At 36.7% G+C, this 25,727-nt stretch overlaps 1 protein-coding gene across 1 annotated transcript in view; it reads left to right on the top strand.

Moving 5' to 3' along the window:
* Positions 1–25,512, top strand: part of LOC126353911 (pneumococcal serine-rich repeat protein) — a 664,303-nt gene extending 638,791 nt beyond the window's left edge. The window contains exons 16-18 of the mRNA XM_050003143.1: positions 918–1,110; positions 13,405–13,576; positions 15,567–25,512. Coding sequence (XP_049859100.1) covers positions 918–1,110; positions 13,405–13,576; positions 15,567–18,771 — 3,570 coding nt within the window. The 3' untranslated portion in view covers positions 18,772–25,512. The remainder of the gene's footprint in view (positions 1–917; positions 1,111–13,404; positions 13,577–15,566) is intronic.
* Positions 25,513–25,727: the final 215 nt, after the last annotated feature.

Consider the following 25,727-nt stretch of genomic DNA (forward strand, 5'->3'; position numbering starts at 1 on the left):
ATGTGAGATATAAATGATATCCTCAGTTCCTTAAAATTCTCACTGGCTATTGATCGGTGGGCACCCAGTGAGGGAATCATAAACTCATTTGTTTCAAAATTCACGTTGCTGCATGGCAAGGTTTACAGGTTGGTGCTTACAATATTTAATGCATAGTAGGTCTGTTCGAGGATGCAATATAACAGATCATTTTGAATAGTTAGGGGGAAAAATATAATTGCATTGTATTCACTGTGGATATAAAGAATAAAACAAGGCACTGGTTACAGCCATAATTTAAATTATGTTGCGACCTATAATCCTATTTGTCTCATTTTTCTTAGAATGAATATGACAATAAATATGACAAATTATTAATAATAAAATATGTTGTGTACACTTTTTTTGTGTTTGAAGATCACTTTGGAGGGTGGAAAGAGGAATTGTTACTACCAATACAGCTCATTCAGTTCTATCCTAGGCTGTTTGTGGTGCATGCATGTGCAGCAACAAGACTGAAATGTGTAGTCACAGTAATGCTTTCAAAAGGCTGTTATTTGGGAGTGAACCACAGTGCTATCTCTCTCTCTCTCTCTCCCCCCTCCCCCCCTTTTTCCCTCATGCATCTCATGCACTCAAACAATTGAAAAAAATGCAGAGAGAAAAATAAGAGTATGGTGATTCTTAGAATATGTAACTTATTGACTGTGATTTTTCTTTTCTGCTAACAAGTTTTTTGACAGTCAAATGATTCTTGATTCCAACCTTATAATACTGCTGTCAATCTGATTTACAAATGAGTTTGCTTCAGGATGTGCATGAAGATCGTGTATTTGATATTATCTTGATAATGTTGTTCATGATGATTTATTAAACTGAGAAGTAGTCAGTGTCAGCACAATTGAATTCACTGTGTACTGTATTGAATTTTCTGATAGATGTGTGTGAGCCAGCGTTGTATGCCAGTGGGCTCACTGCGAGCTGCAGCTGTGTGCCCCCAGAACTGTAATGGTAATGGTGTCTGTAACAGTCGAGGTCATTGCCACTGCGCTACAGGATTTGCTCCTCCATTGTGTGACTATCCTGGGACTGGTGGCAGTGAAGATAGTGGACCTGCTTCAGATCCAAATGGTTCGTAGAGAACATCAATATTATTCTGATATCTTTAATGTTTTATAAAACACCCTAATCATTAAAGCTTTGTTCATTACAGTCATGCACTGGACCTTTGTATTAAGATTATGTTTCGGGACATTTTATTTAATAGTTTATTCTTCATTTCATGTAACATTTCTATTGTAAGTTTTAGACCCAAAAATTGTCTGAGCACCAGTTAGTGTACAGTATAGTGTAATAAATAAGGATGTCTGACTTCAGGTATGTGATATTAACTGTCAATAAAATGTGATATGTGACTATATTATTAATATAAAAAGATTCTCTGACATTTTGACCACTGTCGCAAATGGCCTTCCTCAGTGTATTTTGCTGAATGTAAGCATAAGGTCCTGAGGAAAGTCAATCGCAAATATGGCCGAAATGTCGGAGAATTTTACATACAAACAATTCGGTCACATATCTTGAAGAATTGTATTGACAGTGATAATGGCCACCAAAGCCTACACTTAAACATACTATTAAGTTGTTGTTAAGATGAGTAAATTACTAATAACAGGAAGATAGTAATAAAAAGCAGAAAGAATTTCTGCATTCCCAGCTCTCAGTTGCAGCAAACTTATCTTCCTCCTACATCTGTTAAGTCTGACTACAGCTGACCGTCTCTGTGACTTTTTCTTTTCTATGGCAAATTTTATTTTAGTCTTTCATAATTTCTCAATTTTTACTTTGATTTTTTTTCTTAGTGAAGAAAGTAATTGTCCTAAATACAGGTGATAAGCAAGTAATCATCTTTTACCATGTTTTGCTGTTGATTATTATGTGCAGCTTGAATGAACAAAGACATGAACAACCCCTTTGCCTTTGTATGGTGGATATTGGTTAAAAAGTTATTTTTTTCCTAATAAATTAAATTTGCGCACTGTCACATTTTCCATCAAGTTTCCTTTTATGTTGATACTTGATACAAAGCACTTTTAGCAACTACAAATTGCTTTAAAATTCTTCTCATAACAATAGATTCTCATAAATTACTGTTTACAATATTGATCAAGAAAAACCTATTCACTATGTGATAGCAGATAGAAATACTTAAACAACATAAAATTACTAGCTTTCGGAATCGGGGAGTACCACTTCTGGCAGAACAAGAGAAGACTGATGATGAAAAAACTACTGGTATCTGTCAGAATAAGTATCCAGCACTCAGGGTCAGGGGTGCCTTATTTGACAGGCAGCATGAGAATGGAAACTGTGTAGTTGATATATATTTGTGTGTGTGTGTGTGTGTGTGTGTGTGTGTGTGTGTGTGTGTGTGTGTGTGTGTCCACACATTTGGAGGAGAGGGATATCCAAATTAAAGATGAATGAAAATATGTCACAAGTGAGCCAAAAAAGTGAGGGAAATGAAGACTAAGAAAATTTGTAATGGGATACATAAAATAAATGATATTACAAGGAATGCTGAAGAGAAAAACAGTTAGAGAAAAAGAAGGAACTCGCATTGAGAGGAAGAATACAAATTTGCACATACTGAAAAACTGATATCACGGTCATAACTATGATGTTGGGTAATGAACTCTGCAATGTGATGCTAAGAGTTACCAGTATATGCTTCCTGTCTAGGGCTATTCTTCCTTACTAATTGTTTCTGGAGGCTATCATACATCTATAAAAGGCTAGACATTTACTATACACAAATCTGTTTGTGCCAATATGTGACACTCATTTTGGTGGAACATGTTTTGACACTACCAGGGCTGTTGCAGGTAGTGGTAAGAGAGTGCATAAGGTTGACGTACTACAGGAGTAGGCACAAGTAACGTATGATAAGTCAATTGACCAAGGATGAGCATGGAATCTGAACAGAATGTTTTGGGAAATCATAGGCCAACTAAAGAAGTTCGTTAATACATTAAACCATGTTGGTAATGGGTAATAAGAATTGTTCTCATTTTTTATTTGAAAAGGATCAGAAATATGCGACTTCCAAAGGTCATGTGCAAAATTTGTTTGTGAACTATCTGGTGGGATTCTTACAGGAAGTGAAGACAGAATCAGACTGGCATTATATTTTCATAAGGAGCAAGCATCCAAGTAAGAAACTTTACCCTGAATGCCAAGGTTGTAGGGAAGGAGTTGTTTCACCTGTAAAGGATGGCAGCTGGTAAAGTCTAAGTACTTCTCTAATTGGTTATCTCAATGTGTACTAGAGGTTGCATAAATAAGTAATAACTTGCAACCAATGTGTGAAAAGGAAAATAGGTCTTACGCTGCTGTAGTTAGCCCTAAGACTAGTCAGTCTCTTGGCTAATGCGAGCAATTCAGGAGGGGAATGGACTACACATTCAGGGTAATTCCTGTGATGACGGACATCTGAAACTTATGTAATAAAAACTTTCCTTTTACATAACATTCATTAGTCACCACTGAGTCACCTACCTCTACACCAAAATTCCTCATATACATGGTTTGTGCTGCTAAACCTTACTGCAATGAAAACTCTTCTGATACATACCAATGACTGTTCACTAGAATCAGCCACACACTTACTAACAATAGAAATGAGTCAGGGTTGCACCCATATGAAACAATGGTAGCCCTTTCCAATGCTACTCTCTTCATGAACTGTTAAACAATGTTCACATGATCTCTGTGTAAATCTCGTAACACCTTCCTCAATATTGATATCATCAATATAGAAGATGAAGTCCACAACTCTGTACATATAAAGCCAACTGTCAAACAGAAATATTTACATTTAACAAGTGTCATCCCTTCCATGTGAAATGTTTCCTCCTCTATAGCTTTGGTAATGATGCAATCTTATCTGTTTGGAAGAACCAGTGTAATACTGACAATACATATCAGAATCAAGACAGAAGAGCATGTCTTTTTGTCCTTTACTATGCTTTTGTTTATAATGCAGTAATGAATCAACCAACTTCTTTGATGGGACTATCATATTCTGAAATCAAGTCCAAGAATGAGATGTGCTCTACATAATATTTCCCACAGACAACTACTTTTCATCATCTTTCAATTTCAGGAACATCCTCATCAGACCCAACACTCCATCATCATTCATTTTACCTACTGGTGCCTTGTGTTGCTTATCCCTGTGTGACTGCCCATGCTGCCTTGTTCACCCTCCTGATACTATACAAGCCCCTTTACTGGCAAAACCAATTTCTTCAAAGTGAGAAACATCTGCTAAACAACTTGTATCATAATATGATCACTATCTAACATTTCTTATCCATGTGACAGCCACCACATGGTCAATAAGGATGTTTGCTCTTGCCTGTACTTTGTGTCATGGCCAAGTACACTCTGCAGTACCATACACATGATCTTTATACCTATTTTACTACACATGCTATCTTATTCTCTCTCCTGATACCTCCTCAGAACTTGGCTCCACAACGTATACTTGGTTCTTGCCTTCTCCTTGGCCTCAGTTTTTGATAGTTATGCAGTATTCTCTCTTTCTTCTTTTATTCTTTTTCGTTGTTCTTCCTTTTAATTTCTTTTATTTTCGATCCTTTTTACAATGTTTTTTGTGCTTAATTTACCCCTCTTTTATTGTCTGTTGGCCTGGGATCGAGTGAGCTTACCTAGGCCCTTAAGCATTCCCAGTCTCCCCCCCCCCCCTCCCTCCCCCCAATCACATTCCTTCTTCTAGAAAAATGAGTTCCCTATATCTTAAAGCTAGCAATTTTATAGCTCTCTACATATTTAAATCTACTGCCATTTGATGAGTACATTTTCTCCATCAGTATAATTAACTTTTCAGTTTACTAGTAATTTAGACTAAAAATTGTTTGATTTGTGACTGTGTGTATTTTGCACACTGGAACTGTGTACTGTATGTTCGTTCCATTGGACTGAATAGTGTAATAGATCTCTTTTAATTCTTTACACAGAGTTTGTCATCAACACACATTTTTAAAATTTCTGTAACTTGTTGTTAGTGATTTCAGTCTTTTACTCTGAAGTCACTATTTTTTGCTAGTATGATTATTTCAGCAAAGTCTGGTTACATGTTGTTTATTTCATTATCACATATGTTTCTACATGATTGTGCCTAGAATGTTAAATTAATTATTTCCTATTCCCTAAGCTACATGTGTTTGAAAGTGAGTTTTCAGAAATTACACATAAATGCATTGGTGTATTGGAAAGTGTTCCAGATGACAGCACTGATTTTAATTCATTAGGACAATTATTGAAGAATAATATGTTGCAAAGAACATTCCAAGTTCTTCAACCCTTTGCAGTCCGTAATGCAGACACAGTGCATCTCCGTGCACTCTTATTTAAATTGCCGCCATCTGGATGGTGGGCACAACACAGAGAATTGTGTTGGTCTCTTTGTGGAAACAGTGAGGCCACTGACCAACAATTAGGGTATACAGTAAAAACAAAAAGTGTGTTTTCATTCAAATATACTTACATAAGCATTAAAATACAAAACTTTCCATTGTGTGATAGTTTTTTGGACTCTTTGGTGTGAGGTGTTTCCGTCGTCATTTCACTCAAAATGTGTACAAATGGATCAGTCATAATCAAAATCACTGTCACCAAAAGCATTGTCACTCTTTTTTCAACTTAGACATTCCTCTGAAAGCTGTACAATCTCTTCGTCAGAAAGGGCTGTGCATGAAGAACAAACCATTTTGCACCTACTAACTTGAATGTAATAATTACAACCTTTTCTCAATACAACTGCTACAGTTCAATACTGTGCTAACGTAGGCTTCCATAGATGGCAGTAATATGTAGCATTGGTGCCTAGTACAGTCAGATTTGTGAATGGAGCATGTGAAAGCTACAAAAAATCATGTCGAATGAGGCTTATCATGAGAGTAGAACACACAATTCTCAACATCAAGTGCCTTTTGTTGTTGGAGTTGAAGAGGTTAAGCACTATTGTAATTTCCACACAGAGATATTTGTGACAGAATTTCAACAAGATCTTTAATTGTTACAAAAAATGGAAAATGTGGTAATAGTTTTTAAAAAAGTGCCTATATGATGCAAGTCTTACTGTTGGCATATGTGAAAACTGTGAGTGCAGCTTTGAAACAGAACTTCAACAAGGCTATCAAATGACAGTTTCATATGAATCTTTAGTAAATCCTTCAAGTAACCCTCACATTTCCTTGAGCTTCCTTGTTGACAGTATTTTGATTAATTTGGCACTTTCTCTATCCCTTCCTCTGTGCTGTCCTTTTTATCTTTGCATACCAACTACTCCCCACTTCATTAACAATCTCTCTTCATCTTCCGTTGTTTGCTTTCTCCCTACAATTTTTCACTGTGCCTTTGCATCCACTTGCAGATTAATGATCCTGTATTCCTTGGCACAGATCTCAGTTGTCTTTTCTTTTGGTAAGAGGCCCAAACAGATGTCTGTTTTTGGCTGCTCTTTCTTGTGGATGTTTGTTCACATGTCTTTTAATTAGTTGTTGTTCCTTTTTAATATTGTTCTATAGAAATGTATTTCAGATGGTTTCAGTATCTTTATCTCTGGCATTCTAGTGGTTCATTTTATGCTGTGATAACAATTAAGTAATTCAGAATTATCTTTCTCAGGTCCTAGTTAATAGTTGATACCAACATTATGAATTAAGATAGATTGCTACTCACAAGTGGCATACAGGGACATTTAAAATTGGATTGTTGGATATTATTAAGCTGCTGGACAAAGCCCTTCAATAAATGTAGAAAAATACACACACATTCATACACTGCTCGACAGTTGCTAAGGAACAACTGACAAGTGCTAAGGAACCGCTGCCAATTGCTACGAGAAAAACTAACAATTGCTGCAGGGCATCTTTTCAGTGATAGTAAAAGGAAACATAGACGGTGCTGACTGCAGCGAAGCCTATGCATGAATGCTCTTTTTACGTTCAACAATTCATGCAGTGTGGTGTTTGATGAGGGTGGCTGTGGAACTGATTAGTGTGACATTCTGTGTGGTAAGGCAACCTGTCTACACACTATCATTTGAGTGCTTATGATTGTGGACAAACAGCTGGATGGCTTAAAGCAGGTAAAAGTGTCACTGCTTGGTTGCCGTAATAGGTGTGTCAAAACTTGTCATCTCACAATTAAAAAAGACCGCTGAAGGTGGATGTACTGTGTGAAAGCAAGCCAGTGGTTGTAGATAGACCACCACACTCCAAGAGGATCACTATGTAGCCCTAGTGGCAGAAAAGAACAGACATCTCACTCCTAGGCAGAGATCACTGCAGACCTTGCAACTGCTACTGGTACACATTTCTCTGCCAGAACCATCTTGCAGTGATGTCTGGAGGACTGTTAACTGCATCCCACTTCAATCTCGCCATCATTGAGAAAGAGTTCATTCATGTAAGGAGCGTATACATGGGGGTGAGCAACAGCAATCCACAGTGATGTTCTCTGATGTATCCCACTTCACTGTGGCGAGTGATTCTTGTCACCAGTTAGTGGATAGAGGAAAAAGATAGAAGGGGGAGGGGAAATCACATTAGACACCACAGAATGTTCAAGAAAGCCATTGCTATGGTGTAGGCATTTGGTGTGGCAAGCATTATGCAAAATTGTCGAACACCGCTGCATATCTTTGCACGAGGTACAGCACAGCAGCATTGCAAGGAGATTATTTTGGATCATGTTCATCTGTTTAGGGGCACAATAGATTCCAACTTCCTGTTTATGGAAGACAGTACACATCCACACAGTACTGCTGAGGTGTTGTAAATCCTGGAAAGTGAAGATATTTAACATATGGAACTGCCTGTGTACTCTCTAGACCTAAACCCTATAGAACATGCTTGAGATGCTCTTTGCATAAATGTTTCTCAACAAACACCCAATCTCTGAACCATAAGAACTGAAAATTATCTTGAGAGAGGAGTGGAACAATACCCCCCAAGGACCTCTCAACTGTTTGGTAACCAGCATGAAAGTTGCAAAATATGCATTAGTGCTGGAGGAAGGCATATTTCTTACCGAGAGTCCAATGTCAACCTTTATGCTGGGACTATAACCTGTGTCAGATGTGAGCTTATTTATGTCTGTCATCCTGCTTTCCCATGTGGTGAAATCTGTACCATTTTTTGTTATAGATATACCACTACACATCTGTTATGTATGTGCTATATTTTAAGATGTTCTTCAGTGCCTGTTATTGTTCCTATCCAACAATATCTATGTTCCTTAGCAGACGTCAAGCAGTGTACATACACAATTCAGAAAAGCTGGTACTGATAGGAAGAACCAAGATGTTATTGACTGAGAAGCAGTAATTAAAGTGAAGAACACCACAGTGCATGTCACGCTTAGCAACTGGTCGATCCAGCTCTCTTGACCACAGTTTGACAGTGACCAGTCTTGTGGACAGACAACTTGTGAGTGGTCATGCCAATGCAAAATGCTGCACAGTGGTGGCAGCTATGAAAGTAACCATATGGCTACTTTCACAGGTGACCTCACCTTTGATGGGGTAGGAAATACCTGTGACAGCACTGAAATAGATGATAGTGGGAGGATGTATGGAACAGGTTTTATATCTAGGTCTTTTATAAGAATATGAATAGTAGAGAAAAGGGTTGGATCTACAACATTTCTGAACCAAGGAAAAAGCATGATATTGGTGCTCCCCCCCCCCCCGCCCCCCTCTCTCTCTCTCTCTCTCTAGTGTTTGAGATAGGACATCAAAAATTAAATAAGAAAGTCAATTTTTCAAATATATTTTCATTTTGTAGTGCATATCTTTCTGAAGAGTTTGATATATAAAACATATGTACAGGGTGTATCATAATTAATGACGTTAGTGCATACAGTTGAAAGTACATGATATTAGATGCAAAATAGTCTCAGTAATCATAGGGTCAAAAATGCATACCTTCAGAGCTACAAGTAATTTTTCATCTTCGATACTGTGAGGCAAATCTCTTCTACTGCAAGATCTTTGCTTTCCATATTTTGGGGAGTGATAATATGGACCAAAACAAGAAAAAAATGTCCAGTAAACATGTGCTCTAAAATGCATACCTTAAGTGCTATGAGCATTTGTTCATCTGCGGTACTTTGGAACACAACTCTTCTAATGAACAAGAGCTTGCAATTGAAGAGATTTGCTTCCCAGTATCAAAGATGAAAAATTGCTCATAGCTCTTAAGGTATGCATTTTTGACCCTGCATTTACTGAGACTTTTTTGCTTTTAGTATTGTGTACGAAAACTGTATGCATTAATGCCTTAATTATGATACACCCTGTAAATTCGAGGAAATGTAAGACATGTTATTTGGGCTTAAGTGTGTCAAAGTGCAGTGCCACACCTCTTCAAACTGTATTCTTCTACAGCACATTGTTGTATTTTGCTCTGTGGAATTCAATCGCGTGCACTTTGTGCCTTTCTGGCTCACAGCCTGCCGGTTTGACATCCTACCCTCCTTTAAAAAAAAAACTCACAATTAATAATGGGTGGGATTATTTGTAACTAGGAGAATAAAAACTCTTCAGAAAATTTGCACTCCTTATTTCCTAATAGTTCATAACTTTTGCTTTTGTATGACATAAAAGTAAATATAGAGAACATAAAACCAGTAAGGACAAGAGACAAGCAAGACAGCAGACATTTCTTCATTCCTTAGGTCCCAGCATTTTTCTCTCTTTAGTCTTGCTACAGCTTTACACAGCATGCTTTCCTTTCTGAGAAGGTTCTGAGAAGGAATCTATTACATCATTAAAGTTCATCAAATATTTTGCTACCTGAAACATCAAAAAGTCATTGTGTAATACTGAAAAAGCTGTTAATATAAATAGTATCCAAGACTGGTGTAGTTTTTCGGCTTGATTACAACTATTTTGTCACTGTCTGTTAGATAAAACGAAATATACCTTTCTAATATTGCTGCAGTTGTAACACGCAGCTAATAGGTGAGACTGTTTTGGCACAAATGGTCATTTTTGTCTACCTCATTTATATAAATAACACGTCAGAATATAATTCACCAACATACCAGTATCAAAGTCTATTAGGCCTACTACAAGCAAGAAGTTTTACATTAGGAAATAATTCCACATTTCATTCATACGCTCCAGTTTCTCAAACACGAGATCAAAAAGTGGTGGTATGAAATTTTTATATAAATTTGGGAGCGGAATATTCTTCCGCATAATTTCTGTGCTGTCCCCATTTCTTCACCTTCCTAATTCTAAAACCAATCTTGTCATCAACTATTCCTGCTAATGTCAAAACTTATAAAACTTATTCTCTGGTTAACTTCACTAACCATTTCAGAATCACTAGTTTAGTTATCTCACATTCATTCTCTGGTTAGGCACCATTGCATGTGCGTACAACATGTTTTTCACACTATTCTGAGAGTAGAACTTAAGTGGCAGCCAACTGAGGACTGTACAACTGGCCTTCATTAATGTGGTAACCTGGCAAAAATTTCTGTTAAAATCTCATTTTCTTGGACACACCAAGAAGATTAATATGTAATCTTACTTACCTGTTATTCCTGTTAGTCGTTTATTTCCACTGTGGTTGTCTGAATGTATGGATTTTGCTAATAATTATAACAATGCTGATCGTTTGCATACCCAATCAACTGCATAAACAAAGAGCGATTGGCATTCACACATTCGAGTTTATTCAGCTCAGCTCGTTTGGCCTCCTCCCCTTTTGTCTGCCGGAGCTTTTTATTTCTAGAGGTTATCGGAATTCCCCTGGCAGAGATATCATGTACACTGTGCATCCATTCAAAACTTGACTTATGATTCATTCAGAAATAAAAGTAGAATGTGTTCAAAAATGCTCAAAAACAACAAGGATGTACCCCAGTTTGCCCCTCCTAGATCTGGGCCTGGGAATAGGGACAGATGGATGTGGGTGTCAGAATGCCATGTGGATTTCTCATTTTCGGGCATGACAAAAGTTAGTTGAAACCCTGGCAGAGAGGTACTGCTCCTCACTGCATATGAGATGGCCATGGGTGGCTAGAATGTGTGGAAGGGACAGCTTGGTTTTGGATGGGTGGCACTGTTGAAATGGAGTACTGGTGGTCGGTAGTTTCGATGTTGATGGAGGTACTGTTAGAGCTGTCTGTTAGGTGGTGGTCGACATCAAGGAAGGTAGTCTGTTGGGCTGAGAAGGACCAGGTAAAGTGGGGGGGGGGGGGGGGAGGACGAGAAGGTGTTGTGGTTCTGGAGGAATGTGGGTAGGATGTTGTTACCCTTGGTTCAGGTCGTGAAGATGTCATCATCAGTGAATCTGAACCAGGTAAGGGGATTTGGGATTCTGAGTGGAAGGATTCTTTTAGATGGTCCACGAATAGGTTGGCATAGTATGGTGCCATGTAGGTACCCATGGCTGTACTGCAGATCTATTTACAGGTGATGCCCTCAAAGAAGTGATTACAGGTGATGATGTAGATTGTCTTGGTGACCAGGAAGTAGGTTGTAGGTTTGGAGACAGTCGGGTTTGAGAAAGGTACTGTTCAGTGGCAGCAAGACAGTAGGCACCGGGGATGATATTGTTAATGGAGACAAACTGAAAGTGATAAGCAGGGTGCTGGGTGATAAAGGGCAGTAAATGTGGGAAAAGGGCAGTAAATGTGGGAAGTCTGTAGAGGAAATGATTGAAGTTGGGTCTCTGGATGCAACAATAATCATGTGCTTATGAGGTGTGTGTGTGTGTGTGTGTGTGTGTGTGTGTGTGTGTGTGTGTGTGTGGTTTTTTTTCCCTACATTAGATGAGCAACCTTTTCTGATAGCTTAATAATATCCAATAGTCTACTTTTAAATTCGCCTGTTTGCAGCTCACTGCGACCTCCATGTGGTGAGTGGCAACCTATCCTAGTTTATATTATTGTTATTCCATGCCAGAGTTTCAGTTGTTCAATAATTGATATCAATAGATCTGTTTTATCGAGGATAACTTTCTTCACCATTATCAATCTTCTACGTTTTTTTTTTCTTTTTATTTTTCTCATCTTTTGAAATCAGTATTTATACAAGTGGCACAGTGGTTAAGAAGACACTGAGTTCACATACTGAAAGAGCAGGATTATCTGTGTTTTGCCTGTCTCTCTTAAGATGAAAGCTAGGATGGATGATCAGAAGATGACACATTTAATTTCCTTTCTTATCCTTGTCCAGTTGTGATGTTCTCAAGTTATGATGACCCTATCATCAATGATGTATTAAAGATTAATCTTCCCCCTCTTCTCTTTTTTGAAATCATGCTTTCCAAATAGGTCAATGATTACACATCTCCTGCTGTAAAATGAATTTGCTAAACATCAACATTGAAGAGGTCCAGTTTTGATGGGATGTTATTATCCTACTTTCTACCACTTTTCATAACTTTTGCCTCTGTTTCGTTTTAGCTTGACCCAGCATCTTCTCTAATTGGCCTGAGAATTACGTAAGCGTAGGCTTCTGTGGCTGTTGTTATCTTCAACAAAAATGTTTCGAGATGCATGGCTGCATTATCATGTTGTGATATACTGAGACCAATATTTTGACTTGCTGCAGTAGTCACATTGAAGACTCAGGCCATTCTTGACAATAGTTTTTCTAGTTGTTTCTTACTTCTGGGATGAACTACTTTTTCATCTGTGCATTGGTATCTATTTCCTTTAGAGTTTTGTTCATGTTTTGAAATTCTCTTTCATCCTATTTTTACTTTTAGGGTTTCTATAACACAACAAAGGCAACAAAACATGCTTTACATTCTTACTAATGTGAACTTTATTTCTTGATTTTTCCTCATTTATTGATATTTGTTATATGTATAACATCACTATCTTTTATTTTCTTGTAATTGCATGTCATCATCTTGCACACAATATCTAATTTTCCTAAGACCAATTGATTGTTATGTTCCTTAATACATTTTTGTCATGCCCATTTTTACTTGCCCTTCTTACAACTCTCATGTTGTACGAACTTTTCCACAACTTATTTGTGAAAAATATCATTGTAACTTTTAGGAATTTTATGAAAATGAATGCTTGGATGCCTTCGAACATGTCTTCATTTGCAGTAATGTAATTTAATTTCTTCAGGACATCTGTGTTGTTTTCCAAACATTTTACTTTCAATTTTTTTTTATTCGGTTAAACTACTGTAGCATTTCTGGCTGTTAAAAATCCTTTCTATTCATCTGCTTGGTTAACTGTATTTATTACCACTGTCTTTTGTTGTTTGTTGCATTTGGGCTTTCCCTAATTATTGTATTTCATTTTTTCTTTCATATTAGTATATAAAATTGCTAATGAATGTTATTTCTCTTTCAGGAAGAAAAGATGTAATCACAGCAATGTACGTGATATTCTTAGGAATTGTTCCTTTAGTAGCCATAATTGCTGTTTTCATTCATTACACACGGCGAAATGTGAAGTACTGGTGGAAGAAGAACAGCAACATCCCATCTTCGACCAATACAATGAATGGAAGAGGCCCTCCATCGTACGTAATGCCTCACTTCATAACTTCATTGCACCAGAGACTGCGTCAGATTTGTAATTCTTGTTGTAGAGTGGAATGTGGGAATGGTCTGTGCAGAGCTGTGCATGAATACTTCAGTAGTTTAAGTGACAGAATGCATATTTACTTTAAATGTGATGTAGTGCATGAAAATAGCCAAAACAACTTCGAGAAAACTGCTTCAGCTGCTGAAATACATTCTTTTTCTGTTGCTGGTGCAGGTGTTAACAGTTGCCTTTCTGGAAGTAAGAAAGAAATTACTAAAACTGGATTAATATCCACAACAAACAGTAATGTTATCAATATTCTTAATGCTGAAAAAGGTTTCCAGATTGTTAATGAATCAAAGATACCAGGTACAGTGCCTAACAATGTTGCAGGACTATGTGAAGAGACAAAACATGGTGGCATAAACACAGTCAATGTTGAAGTGCATCTACCTACAACTACTCAAAGTACTCTACATCCCAAGAGCATAAGCACTGAGAGTAATATTACATCTGTAGGCACTCATATTAGGAATTCCACCAAAAATATTCTTCGAAAAAATTCTAGAGGTTTGTCCATAAAAACTGCAACTTCAGAAAAACGATTGTTGCAACAGTCAGACTCATCTGGTGCTTCTACACCAGAAACACCACCAATGCTAAGGATTAATGATGTGGCCTTCAAACCTGTCGTTAGCAAGCCAAGTGTTTCAGCACTTGCATCAAGATTTGAAGCAGCTGCCTCTCAAAATAATGTAGTGCAGGCATAATGTAGATGCTTTTTTCCATATAATGAGATTACTTCATGAAGTTTTTCAAGTATAATTTAAATATCCCGTGCTTTTAAGCTGACTCCGTTTGCCAGAGGGGTGGCACATATATGTTTTATCTTCCACTTTTTGTTGGCATAATCATAACAGAGTTGTTGAATGGAAACATGGTTTCAGTAAAGCCACCATCAATTTCTGTAGACACATGACTCTTTTGTTACAGTCATTACGCAAAACATTATGTTGAAATCAGAGAAACACAACTGCATACTGTAACACTTATTTAATTGTGTTATTCATGAAAAAACATGCTCATACTACCCTCAGGTGCTAATTTTATTTTATATTGCCCTGCAGAGCTTTCATCTGTAAATTTCTTAAATGCTTTGTAGCATTGTAGTAATTGGCTCATTTTCAGTTACTAGTTGTTTTTAATAGCTAAATAATGGGAAAGCTTTTTATAATTTATTATCGTCTCAAACTTAACATTGTGTTGGTCTGTTGCTCTGTAAGCTCTTTTAAATTTATGAATGTAATTCTTTAATTTTTAAAGCATGGGTGTGATTTGCAATGAATGTTATCTTTTCTTTAAGATATGATATGTACCTGCAATCATAACACAACATACCTTCTGATATACATCTGGACGGGGACAGACTGTAGTACATTAGACAGATTTCTGGTTCTGAGTAATATGAAATTTTTTAAAACACATAAATAGTTCATAAACTACATTTTACCATACATTATTACACTTAGTTATTATAATGTATGTAGTGTTTACATACTTTTCACATTTGTAAATGTGTTAGATTGTAGTCATTTTGATGATCAAGATTATTATTATTATTATTGTTATTATTATTATTATTACTATTATTATTATTATTATTATTATTATCATCACTATTTGCAGATTCCTAAACAAACAATATTTGAGCAGTTTTTTCCTTTAGGTGGTTCAGTAAATTTATCTTTCTTTTTTTTTCATCTGGCTTCCTGCTTTGCTTTTGAAGTTGCTTTTAACATGCATGTGATGTGTGTGGTGTTTGTTTGTCACCTACTAAAGTTGCTTATTTATCATGCAGCAATGATAGACTGTGACATTAACTCCTCTTTATGGAATTCTCTAGAGTGTGTGTAATTTGCTTATGTTCTTTTAAATTTGTGTGCTGTAAATTGCTTGAAATATAATGATAATGATTCTCTCTATAGGATGAAACCTTTGGAGAAGAAAAATGGTCAACTACGGAGAATAAGCCGTGGAAATTCCTTGGCATATCACCCTGATAAAAGCAATGGATTGGAAATTTCTGCTCCGCTTCCTGCTGACCACCGAAGTGCTTCTGATAGTGCTCGTGCTTCTCTGCTTCCAGCACATGACAGCAGTTCTGGATCACTTACTGGTTCAGCAGCATCAACAAATACAAACAGTTCGGGGAATCTTCAGAATAATTTACTTGGACACTTTAAAGGCTTCACAATTACACCATTACCCTCTTCATCAGAAGGATCTTCGCAGATTCATTCGCCACCTGTGAGGACACTGGCCTCTCCAGTTTCTCCTCCAGTAGTCCCCTCTGTCGCCATACTCCCTCCAAAGCCAACTAATTTTCCTGCAAGATCAAGTAATACATGTACCACAGCTGCACAGAATAACTTTATTCCTGCATCAGCACCTCTGTCCACATCAGTAACGAGTGCACCTGCATCTAGACCAGTTATTAGCAACCCAATTCTTGATGCAACTACTTGCACTGCTAAGGAGCTCGTTGCTGCTCGAGCAGCACCGTCAGTACCTACAAGGCCAGCACCTCAAGTTCCTCCTGCAAATATACCTTCAGACACTAATACCAGTTCAAATAAACCTCCCAGGCCTGTGTCTATACCTAACACATCTGCTGTTAATATGTCTGCTTTCTCTTCGTCATTAGAAGACAGAAAATCTAAAGAAAATGGATCAAGCTATCCCACACTTACTCGAATTGCATCTTTTATGATGCGTCAAAATCCAGTAAATAGATCACAGTCAAGTGCTCATGGAACAGGTCATAATAATGAAAAGAAACTGAAAAATAAACTAGGTGATGGCACAAACTCACTTCCTAGAACACACCATCATGCTGTTAAAGCCGCTAAACTTCAAATTGATCGCGATACACTTAGAAACTTGCAGATTTCTGAGCCAATACCACTGCAAGAAATAGAAGTTCCACAGAATGCATTGCCAGTAAGAGCTGCTCCATCAGTATCAAATGAAGAGCCCAACAAGAATGTTGTCATGCGAGCTCAGAGCATGAGGAGCACAGGATCGGTTGTGCAGAGACCGGCTATTCCTACATTTGGGTCAATGAGACAGTCTTCTGCCACAAAGAGACCTACAAGCATTCCAGCCGGAAGTCGTCCTACATCACCTCCACCTCGGCCACCTCCACCTCCGACAACCAAAGCTGATGAATTACATACAGGAATCATAGGACTACCAGGCTATCAGAACCCACCTGCAGTAAACAATGGTGAATATGCTTATGATGACTGCTTAAATCTCATACAAGAAGGTTCTGTCCCATTAGCTAACATTGATGAAGAAACAAGTCCCGTGAGTGCTGACAACATATATGCTGTGATTGAAGAAAGTCCTCCTGAAAAAAGTAGGAAGAATACTGAAAGAGGCTTTTCAACAACTGCAAAGACAACAAACGGAAACACAAAAACAGCTGAGAAATCTGAGTATGCTGCACCCTCATTTAGTGAATACCATTCACCAAAACCATTGGAAAACAGTGTTTCTGCTGGGAGTGCTGAATCAGTTGGCCTACTTTCAGAGATAGTAAATGAAATTCAGGCAAGGAATATGGAATCTATATATAGTAGTTCTACTGTTGCCAGAGGAAAGAAAGCAGACGACACACACAAAACAGAAGACGATGATGCTTCTTCTACAGTAACAGGCACAGACTCTTCAGTGGCTGGTTCGGGATCACCACAACCTTTTCCTGAAAAATTAAGTGCAGTAGCTTCTTCTAACAGTTCTTTGGGCACTTATGTAAATGCACCATATGCCAGCAGCATATACAGATCTTCTGCCAGCACATACAGTAACACTTCACAGAGTGGAGTGGGTCCTCCAAGCACAAAGGCTTCAAACAGTTCATCCAGTTCCAGTAGTGGCTACCTGAGTCCATTGGCTGTCAATTCTGGATCAATGGGCACTACAAAACCAAACACTATAAGCAGTAAGCCTGGCGATTTTAGCACTTTTAAGGCTACTCCCAGTCACTCAGCAGCATCCACAACAGAAAGTTTTTCTAAAAGTTTTGATGTGTCATCATACAAACCGTTTAGCTCTTCTCTCCAGCGTTCTTCTGGCCCATTGGCTGCAGCTTTCCGTTCAACACCACAAAATGCAGGAAGTGCTGATCTTGATACAAAAGCCAACATCAATTCAGAAAATAAAGGTGTAGCCTCAGCATTAAAATCTGAAAGTGTTTCATCACCTTCAACGACAACAGATGCAAAAAAATCATCGGAATCTGTAACAAAAGCACAAATAGGCATAAAGAATGAAAAAACAGCACCAAAGCCTGCAACAGGTGCAGCTGCCCAGACCAGAGCGTCAGGTCCAGTAGCTGCTTCTGCAAATGGAACTCAGAAACCAACTTCTGCAATTATAACAAAAGGAAATGTAGTAACTTCTCCTACTAGCTCTACTTCAAGTAAAAATAAAACATCTGTTAACAGTGTTAAAACTGGTAATGTAAATAATAGTCCTGATGTAGTTTCTAGTTGTTCTGTTGTTGAGAATGGATCTGCAGAGAAATCTCCTGATGTTGTAAGTGGAAAAGGTAGTAGGTCAGGTGCTAGGTCTCCTGATGTGGTGCCAACAAATGTTGATAAATCACAAACACAAATAAGTCAAAGGACTGCTGGACGCACAGCAACAAATAATAACAAAAGTGCAACATCTGCCAGTGCTTCTAAAGCTTCTAGTGCAACAGGACCAGCAAAACAACCTCAGATGACATTAGGGAAGGCAAGTGTTTCAGGGAAACAACCACAGACAGCTCCAAAGCCAACAGTACCAAGATCTGTTAGCAGTGCAACAGATAAACGGAATGTGTCAAACAGTGGAAAAGAAAGTGGTATCAGGACAGCAGGGAAGGGGCCTACTGTTGCAAGGTCAGCATCGGAATCTTCTGGTAATCGAACAGTGCCCACTGGTGCTCGCCAGGCTGCCAGCAAGCTTTCCCATGTTGCATCTTTGCAACAAAAATTTGAAACTGTATCAGAAAAGAACACTGGGTCTGTAACAAGCTCAAGAGTACCCTCAAATGCTTCAAATAAAGTTAAACCATCCTCACCCAGTGCAAGTTCAAAACCCATTTCTGATTCAGGAAGAACTGTTTCCTTTAAAAAGTGAAGAATATGTGTTTCTGTTCTAGAGTTAATGCTGCTCTGATTCTTGTTACAATGAAGTATGAGGCTTCATAAGCAAGGTGTAGTGCTGAATGCCTAATTCAGTGAGAATATGACTCGCATGGCCATCAGATGAGATAAGTGTCTTATGTAACTTTTATATCTTTTCTGGCATTTCTCACAGAACATTTTGTTTCCATTTTTGAAGTTCTGTAATGGTGCTTATTGTAATGAAGAACTAGAACTCACAACATCTATGTGCACAGAATAGTTGAGAAATTGAAGTTAGACTAACAATGCTGAGAGACAAACTAATGAGCATTGTAGGAAATGTGCCACTGATCTTGCTGCTGTGTTGTATTTAAGAAAATGGCTCTGTACCGTGTACACTGTGGTGAACTGATTAATGTATTTTTTAGCCTAGGACTGAAAACCTTTAATCTGGAGAAACAAAATCAAAGCATTCCTGTTACATTCATTACCATATTATGGTATCCAAAATATGTTTCTTATTTTGATGAACAATTTAAGAAACAATGTTAATTTTCCAGATCACTTTTATGTGTTACAAGAATTATTGGAACTATGAAAACATAGTGGTGCAATGTGGCAGACGATTTTAAAGTTTTGTTAATGCATAACATATACTTTTTATAGCAGAGTTTTCAACTTGTTGATTGTTACCAAGATACTGGTAACAGGTTTGTTTAAATGTTTACATGACAACTGTGATAATATTTTTTTTATTGTGTAAATTGTTTACTGTTAATGTAATTTGTATAATGGTATCTAGAGCAATGCTTCAATTTGTATTTATCCAGTACAGTCACGAACATTGGAAGAAACATAAGAGGAAAACAGTACTGCAGTTCTTTTAACAATTAAGGAGGCTTAAAAGAAACCATTTATGTAATTTACCTTTTTACCTTGCAGTCTTGAAATGGCAACTTTCTTTTCAAAAGTTGAAATCTGGCTAAGTCATAGAGCTGTTAGTGCAACTCTAAAGTGGGTATTAAGTATTGCAGTAGGAAAATACATGTCCTTGTCCAGTAAATGTGATACTTGAGGCAGGGAGAATTATAGTTTTACCTTTTTTATGAATTACAGGATATACAGTATGAACAAATCATTCCACTTTCCTATCAGATGGAAATAGCTGTTGTTGTTGTTATGTTAACCTTTTCTCCCCTTTATAAAATAAGCTAATTTCTATAATGTAGTGTGTCGGGTTTGCTTGGGAATTATTATTGGTACTAAAATGCTGATGAAAGGATTTCCATTGTTTCAACACTTTAAAATGTTTTTATTCCACACAAAACTTGAACTACAGTTGTAGTTATTTAATTGGGGGAAGTAGTTGTTCCTGTAGGCTTATACATTATTGGAGGAGATCTTGCAGTAAAAGCCTAGTTATGTGCAACTGTACATCACTTTTGAAAGTTTGAATAACTGTTGTTTTAGGTAGATTACTTATCTGAGGTGGTTATAAACAGTGTTGCACAACAGCAAGGGACCATTAAGTAAGGTTATATTACAGTTCATCAATTTACTTTAAGTAAGAGTATGATTATGGTTCTCTTTACATGCTTGTATCTGTGAATAGCTACAGAACTTTCTGTGCTCATGCAGCTATTTTTTACAGCACATTGTCTGTAAAACACATGTATTTGAGATACATTTTGAGTCCAGGATAGCACAGACAATCTGAGAATTAAAGTGGATTCATTGACCATTATTGGTATCATTGCTCTGAGTTTTTTGCACCATATGCCAGAACTTAAGAACAAAACAATGATTGGTTAGCAGCTACAAGATCACATTCAGAATTAATTTAAACGAATTACCTGTGAGAGAAAGAAAGAGGCTGGTACTATTCTTGTGATAATTTCCTGTTAATTACCAATGCTAACATACAGTGAGTGCTAATTCGAGCTTCAGTGAATTCATCCATGTCAGACAGCAGCTCAGTTCACAATTTTTTGAGAAATTCCGGGCAATATTACTTCAGAGTTATCAATTTTAATTACACAGTATTGTTTGCACATCTCTTTTTTTACAAGTCTATCAACTTGAAGAGCTGTTGTTGTTTGCAGATATTTGAAGCTCTTAATAAGAGAGTTCTTTGTATGACAACTAGACTAAAGTATAAGACATGCAGTCACACTTCCACTTGTCACATTCCTCCACATGTTGCATACTTATGGGCCACTCATTGAATTACTGTACAGTTTTCCTCTTACACTGTTATTCTGTTCCATATCACCTAAATTTTCACTGGGATACTCGATAAACACAGATGTTGCCATTTTTATGTTGCTAATAGTAAATTAAAGTTATGAAGAGGAAGTTATCACACTTTTTTTATTGCATTTTGAATTGGACTGTTCATCTGAAGAAAACTTCTAAACATCTGGATTATTACTGTTCAAGAATGCATTGTTATTCAACCATACTTGAAATGGATCCCACGTAATTTTTTCTTTTTTTATCACATGTAAGTGAAACAATATTTTTGACCATTTATTATTATCATCATTATAAATACAGCTATATGGTGGTTTTAATCATGTAACAATCGTGCAGGGTATATATTTTTAGTGTTTTTATTTTAACCCAAAGGTTTGGGGATGGAAAAAAAAAAAAACCTGTTGCTGTGGCGAAAATAATCTTTAGGTGGCATTTGTGTAATTCACTATTCATTTATTGATTCTGCAGTTGTTTATATATTGTGACATCGTTTTATCAGTTTTATATCTATACTATTCTTCTTTAATCGAGATGACATAGAACCACATCATACAGGGGTAAGAGGGATGGAGAAGCAAAACAAAGCATTGTTAATATGAAAAATGAAGGGAGAAATCTTTAGAATGAGGCAGCATATGTGTGAGAATATTGGTTAAAGGAAGGTCTTAGCGGTGAGGTGTTTTTGGTGATGACTCGGATGTGTGGCCTTGGTGCTAAAATAGGAAACTTTTATATTCGTTTCCAATATCTAATTTTCTTCCCTTTTTTGAAATATGAACCTATTTTTTTAAAATCTGTTACTTCCCTTGAATGTAGGTTTTGTGTCATGACAGATCATAAGTTGCATTTTCATTATTATTTAAAGTAAAAGTTGCTTCAGTTACTGAGAAACAGTTTTTGCATTTTTAATCTGAATTCTGAATTGAACAATCACTTTACTCCATCTTCTTTGTTTCAGAAAACAGTATTTCATTTCATTTAGTTGTGTGATGTTCTTTGACTGTCAAGCATATCAGCTATTTGATATATATGAATGTTGTGTGTGGTGTTATTTTGGAGGTGTGTACCCACATAGTAGCTCTTTTGTATAATGCGTGTTATATGATAGTGTAGTTGTCAGCAATTGGCTGTACTTGGATCTGATATAAAAATTCAGATTTAGACATAATGGGGTGTGGTTAAATCTTATATGCAGTGGCAGATGTGGTATACTAAACACTGGCCAATTTGTACTGGTGCTATGGACCTGGAGCATAGAATAACTATTTACCTGATTTAGGTTCTCGGGATTTCCCTAAAATCGTTTCAGGCAAATGCCGGGATGGTTCCTTTGAAAGGGCATGGCCGATTACCTTCCCAATCCTTCCCTAACCTGAGCTTGCGATCCGTCTCTAATAACCTTGTTGTCGACGGGGCGTTAAACACTAACCACCACGAACCACCAACTATTTACCATCAATGGAAATCTACATCCCTCCCTGTAGCTGTTTTAAGCTACTGCAAATAGTTTTCTTTTTTTTTTTTTTTTTCAGAAGAAATATTTTAATGAAATATTCAATTAAGAGTTCAGCTTCATTAATTTCACTGTGTTTTTGATATCTTGCAAAAGACACTCTTTATTATAGATTCATGGGTAGCGTCTCTACTAAGATTTTGGATGAAATTTTGTTATATGGAATTGCGAGGGCAGGAGAGGAGGCTGTTCATGTGAAGTACATAATCTTATTGGCATAACAGCTGCATCAGATGCAAGTGCAGAACTACTGCATTAAAATAATGTACTGCGACTTCCACTGTTTCCAATTGAGTTTCGTAAGTTACAATATTAATTAAATTTGCAAGAGCAGTACAATAGAATAACAATTGACACCAAAATTGTCTGTTTTCTGGGAGCTGAGACACTAAATATAATCTTTCCCTTGTTCTTGTATCTATTTCTCAGATGAACATATCTGCAAACAAAGAAGATGAGATTCTTAATTAGTGTCTATAAAGAAAGTATAGTCCAAAAAATAAAATGAATCTGCATAGGTTTCCAAAGCTTTGTATGTAATACTGCATGTAGAATAGGTCTCTCTCTCTCTCTCTCTCTCTCTCTCTCTCTCTCTCTCTCTCTCTCTCTCTCTCTCTCTCTCTCTCTCTGTGTGTGTGTGTGTGTGTGTGTGTGTGTGTGTGTGTGTGTGTGTGTGTGTGTGTTTGTTTGTTTGTTTGGGGTAGGGGTGGGGGGTGTCACGCACACATGTGCATGCACACATCATACATGTTCTGCAAGTGTGTGCCAGAATTATTGTGCAAAATCTGATATAGTTCATGTTACTGAGACAGGGGTGGGGACTCACTGTGGTTCGAATATTCTTACTTCTGCAATAATCTTAATTTTTCCCTCAAGTCTTAAAATGCAAAGGTGGCACAGTTAAATTAGCACTGGAATATACTTAATTATCAACCCCAACAATGAATCTGAAACTTCGAAAACTAACTTCTGAATTGTATCAGTTCTTATCAGTAATGGTGGAAGCAATGCAATAAGCAGTCTCAAATGCTGGCATGCAGATGTTCTAATTCCTTTGTAGTTGAACAAAATGCAACACTCATCTTCATACAATATGTTTTATGTGACTTCAATGATTTGAATTACTTTTCATTTAATATTTGTTTATAGAATCTATATTTTTTCAATTATATGCAAGTTTCCCACTTAGAGACACAATAATGTGATGGCTTAGGCTTTATACATTTGTCTAATGCTTGAGCTCATGTCCTGCTTGCAACCTGTATGCATCTGTGTGTATAAACCTGACTAATTTATATTCTGCTTTAGACATACTGTTCTCATATCATTAAAATACAGTGTAGTAGGAAGTGCCATAACGTTGTTCCAAGTGGCCCTTTTCATCATGTGCATCAGGATAATTACTTAGGGTGGCATTTATTCTCATGCTAATATTGGCTATAGAACAGTCAGAACTGAATCTGTTACATGTTAGTTTTGTATGTACTTACTTGGCAAAAAGACAGTACATCCATTTCTGTGTTGTGCTACACCTTCTTCTCTACAGAGAACAGCTGTCATTTCCTGCACTTTATTGTAGAAAAAAATAAGAATCTCAATTCTCGGGAAATAATTTTGCTTTGTTCCTTTCCGTATTTCTAGTAAAATGTCAAGACTTCAGTATTTATGTATGTGTGCTCATGCTTCGAAATAACTAACAAATGTTAGGAAGTTGATCTCTAAGTACTGGTTATATTTGTGACTTTCTGCATCTGGTGAAGATATTTTTTTAATGCTATATTGTAGTAACTTCAACTGATGGTGGTAATGATTTGCATCTGCTAAGGGCAGTCAAACAAGTGATGAATTCTTTGAATATCTGTTTTTGGTCATACAGCATACTAAAAAATGAGATCTGACATCAACAACAATAACACAGTTATTTTTCATTTATATAAAATTGCTTGTGACACTTCAGAACAGTGAATTACAAAACTAGTGATAATGCTGATTGAGTTAAATTTTAAGCTCTTATAAAAGTATTTTATGACAAGTTTTCCTTCTGAAAGTATAATACTTCTCTATTTCACTTTAAATTTAAAGGTATCTACTGGAGAGTCACTGTTATAACCTGTAAAACTATGTAGATTTTGCTGTTAATTATTAGCACTGACAATCCAGATTTGATGATTATATTTTCCTAATGTCTGTGAGATATGGATTTTTCTAGCATGTCAATATTTGATTCTCAGTGTACTTTGTAAAAATGCTCTGCCTGTACTATTATTAATGTATCAGTGATACTCAGATGTTAATACCATGTCAGTGTAAAAAACCTTGTGTATATGGTATATGTGTGTGCTTCATATTATTTATTACAAGATTGAAATTTGGTGTACTAGAGCAGCATAATTCCTGTGGATAATGGTTGCAGTTATTTGTGCATTTTACATAAACTTAACTAACTTCTTCATGTCATGTTTGTAAAATTGTCTCTATGGCAGGTTTTAATACTATGTATTCGAAACTGCTATGATTCACAAAGAAACAGATGCTGTTGTTCAGCTCTATGAAGCATGTAACAATCACACAAGTGCTGGAGAAGTTGATGCAGTGACAGTTTACACATGTTGTAATAACAAGATTGCCTTTAAAAAACATCATTTGTTTTGAAAGTGGTATGTCTTAGTTAGATTATTGTAGCTGAAATTTCAACCAGTTGATTCACAAATGAATTATGCTGCCTGAGTATATACAGTCAATGAAATGTTGTGTAGTCAAAGATTGTTGTATGTTACAACTGGTTGTCATCAGAGTATGTTATCAGGATTGTTGATTAGAGTTGGGAATGGAAACATGATGGAACAGCTTCAAAGTTCACCAGTCCTTACGTGACACTAAAGGATTTATGTTTTTCTATATTGTACACCGTATGTATTAATTTTTTAAATTATTTTGTTGTATAAATACCAAAGATTTTTGTATTATAAAATGGTGCACAAATGATGTACTTATTTTTTAAGTTCTTTCTACCGAAACAACCTTTCAATCCACCATCCTTCTCATTTAGTCATTCATTAATATATCATGTTCTGTAAATCTGTAATGAAATAGAGACGTAAAGGACAAGAATGAGTCAAGCTATTTATTAAGATAAAAATGGAGGCACTGCAGGCTAATTCAAATTTTAGCTAGTCTACATACATAAGGAGCAAACACTT

The sequence above is a fragment of the Schistocerca gregaria genome, chromosome 3 (genome assembly GCF_023897955.1).
Source record: "Schistocerca gregaria isolate iqSchGreg1 chromosome 3, iqSchGreg1.2, whole genome shotgun sequence".
Lineage (NCBI taxonomy): Eukaryota > Metazoa > Arthropoda > Insecta > Orthoptera > Acrididae > Schistocerca > Schistocerca gregaria.